This window comes from Elephantulus edwardii, unplaced genomic scaffold, assembly GCF_000299155.1.
Source record: "Elephantulus edwardii isolate Elephantulus edwardi_28Jun2011 unplaced genomic scaffold, EleEdw1.0 scaffold00033, whole genome shotgun sequence".
NCBI lineage: Eukaryota > Metazoa > Chordata > Mammalia > Macroscelidea > Macroscelididae > Elephantulus > Elephantulus edwardii.
Window position 1 is genome coordinate 12,118,674 of NW_006399783.1, and position 3,627 is coordinate 12,122,300.

Here is a 3,627-nt window from a genome sequence, read left to right on the forward strand (position 1 = left end):
CAAACCCTTGATACCAGCAGTCAGGAGATCAAAAGACTTCTACCTTTAGTAAAGTCTTCTGTTGGGGACTTCTTCAAAGCCCTGAAGAGTTTTGATGTCAGTTTAAAGACTAAGGTGTGCCTGATTCAAGCTATAGCCTTTCCAATCTCTTGCTATGTGTCTGAGAGCTAGACAATGAATAAGGATGATAGATAAATGATCAATGCCTTTCAGTTGTGGTGTTGAAGAATAGTACTGACTATCCATGGACTGCCAAAAGAAGAAGCAGATATGTCTTGCAGAAAGTGCAACCAGAGTGTTGGTTAGAGGCAAAAATATTGAAGCTTTGTCTCACATATTTTAGGCATCATGCATGGGAAGGTGGAGGGTCAGTGAAGGAGAAAATCTTTGACAAAATGAGTTGACACAGTCACTACAGCAATGGGCTCAAATGTGCTGATGAGGATAGCACAGGATAGCACAGAGTTCAGATCTGTTTTTCATAAGGCTGTTATGAGTCATATTTAGCATTAAGGCACATAACGACAAGACAGTATGGGTTGAGGGATGACAATAATGAAATCATCCATGAAGAAAACAAAAAGGGGGAAAGATAGAGGAGAAAGAAAAACCAAAACGGATGCCAGAAAATGCTCTGAAAATTGCACTAGAATGTAGAGAGATCAAAACATAGAGAGAAAATACAGAAGTAAAAAAGATGAACCAGAGACTTAAAAGGGTAGCTCAAGAAGATAAACCACAGTACTTAAACGAAACGTGCAAAGAACTAGAGACAGGAAATCATAAGGGAAGATCACACTCAATATTTCTCAAGCTGAAATAATGGAAAGGTAAATTCAAGCATTGATTTGCAATACTGAAGGTTTCTATGGGCTAAATCTTATCTTATTATTGTTGTTATTGTGTACCGTTGAATTGGATCCAACTGGCACAGGAGGAGATTGCCCCTCCTCCCCCAGCGGAGCATCTGGTGGATTAAAACTGTGCACCTTCCTTCAGGATTGCAACACAGCTTCTTGGCCACCAGAGCTCCCTATCTAGAGGCTAAATTTTGAATGATCCAGGAAGCATCAAAAGAAGATGAAAGAAATAACAGAATCATAGTGCCAAAAAAATCGGTTCACACTGAAACATATCAGGAAATAGCATGTTATCAAGGACCATTGGTAGTGAAGAAGTTTAAGGTGCACTGAAGACATTGGCAAAAAGTAAGGCCTCAGGAATTGATGAAGACCGACTGACATGTTTCAAAAAATAGATGCAGCTCTGGATGTACTCACTAGTCAAAGATTTGAAAGACAGTTTCCTTGTCAAGAAAATGGAAGAAATCCATATTAGTTACCATTCCAAAAAACGTTTTTGATAGGACCCATAAGTAATGTGTGTGTGTGTGTGTGTGTGTGTGTGTGTGTGTGTGTGTGTGCGCGCTGTCAAATCAGATCTGATTGGTACAGGAGGAGATTGTCCTCCTCCAGCAGAGCATAAGAGCATCTGGTGGATTTGAACAACTCACCTCTAGGATTGCAGTGCAGCTTCTTGCCACTAGGCCCCCAGAACTCTCCTAAATAATTGTTATATAATTGTATTTGATGTTATTAGCTGAAACGTATATTAGTGATCAAACAAAAGTCAATAATAAACCCTCAAATAAACAGGATATTCTTTCCCCAACTTCCAGAGCCTTTAAAAACAAATCATTTCCTCCTTCGTCTAATAAGTCATAAATAATTTCTGCTTTGACTCTCCATGTCTCCCTTTGCAAATTAGTTTCTCTAATAACCTTCTTTTTTTAACTGCATAGAAAAGCCTGGGCTCGTTTTGCCATTCTTAGGTAAAACGAGGTGGTTATGACCAAACCACCCATAGCTGTCCCTCCGGCAGAGTTTTCAGAAGCTGTAGTCATGAAATGGGAAGAAATCATTCATCTTTCTCTCTTAAAGTAGCTGGTTGAATTGAACACCTTTGTGTTGGCAGTACAACTTTTTACCTTCTAGGCCATCATCATTCCCTAACGGAAAGTGGCCATTGTTGTTATGTGCCATGGACTTTGATCCAACTCATATCTGGCCTTCCAGTGGGTTCCAAAGGCTATAAATTGCACTGAAGAGATGGGCCATCTTTCTCCCTCAGAGCAGTTGGTGGATTTGAGCTGCCAGCCATTGGGTTGGCAGTGCAACTCCTTACCACTAGCTATCAGAGCTAACGAGGAAGAACCCAAACTTAAGGAGTATGCTGGAGACATTTTCTTGGTGACCACATTTAGGGAGTATTACAGTTACATCTTGGTGTTGTGGTGTATCCATGTGGAAGGCTGCAGTGTAGTTGTGTTGTTGTTATACCTTCAAGTCCACTACTACTCATATCAATTTATTCAGGCAATGGATTTGAACCTTACACTATCCTCAAGATCTTACCACATCAGTCCATCTCCTTGATGGTCTTCCTCTCTTTTGCCAACTCTATTACGACTAACTTTGAGAAGCATGGGAATCCCAGAACCTTAATTGTGCACATGATAAATCTATACCTAGATCAAGAAGCTGTTGTCCAAACTGCATGACTTAAAATCAGGAAGGATGTGTGTCAGGAACGTATCTTTTCTCATACTTATTCAGTCTGTATGCTGAGGAAATAATTCATGAAACTGGAGTCTGGAAAGAGGAGTGTTGTATCAGGATCTAAGGAAAATTTGTCAACAACCTGTGTTATGCAGATGACACAACCTTGTTTGTGGAAATTGAGGAGGACTTAAAATGCTTGCCGCAGAGTATCAAGAACTATAGCCTTTGGTAAGGATTTTATCACAACATCAAGAAAACAAAAGTCCTCACCACAGGATCAACAGTCAACATCATGGTAAGTGGAAAAAGGATTGAAACTGTCAGTAATTTCATCTTGCTTGGATCAGTACTATCGATTCTTGATCATATACAACTTTCTGAAATGATTCAATGTCAACCAGTTCTTTTTGGTACAGTGACTCTATGTAGTCCTTTCATCTCCTTTTGTTGCTTTCTGTATTAATTCTGGATACAATCAAGGTCATATTTTGGTTCTCACGGATTTGTTTTCATTTTCTTCAACTTTGATTTGAACTTGCATATGAGTAGTTTATGGTCTGTTCCACAGTCAGCCCCGGCCTGGTTTTAACTGCTGATATCAAGACTCTCCAAAATATCTTTCTGCAGATGTAGTCAATCTGATTCCTCTGTGGTCTACCAGATGAAGTTCATGTGTATAGTCTCCACTTAAAAATGAATTTACAATAGAAAAAAAATAATTTCTTAGGAGAGGAGTGCACAGCTTCGGGGATCCCAGACCCGGCAGCCATGGCGGTGGAAGGAGGGATGAAATGTGTCAAATTCTTGCTCTACGTCTTTCTGCTGGCCTTTTGCGCCTGTGCAGTGGGACTGATCGCTGTGGGTGTAGGAGCACAGGTCCTCTTGAGTCAGATTAAACAAGGGCCCACTCCTGGCTCCTTGTTGCCTGTGGTCATCATTGCAGTGGGTGCCTTCCTCTTCCTGGTGGCCCTTGTGGGTTGCTGTGGGACCTGCAAGGAGAACTACTGTCTTATGATCACGTTTGTCATTTTCCTGTCTCTTATTATGCTGGTGGAGGTGGCCACAG

At 40.8% G+C, this 3,627-nt stretch overlaps 1 protein-coding gene across 1 annotated transcript in view; it reads left to right on the forward strand.

The window, feature by feature from the left end:
* The first annotated feature begins 3,329 nt into the window (after positions 1-3,329).
* LOC102875889 (23 kDa integral membrane protein-like) overlaps positions 3,330-3,627 on the forward strand; it is a 33,487-nt gene continuing 33,189 nt past the window's right edge. Inside the window, exon 1 of the mRNA XM_006884424.1 lies at positions 3,330-3,617. Coding sequence (XP_006884486.1) covers positions 3,330-3,617 — 288 coding nt within the window. The remainder of the gene's footprint in view (positions 3,618-3,627) is intronic.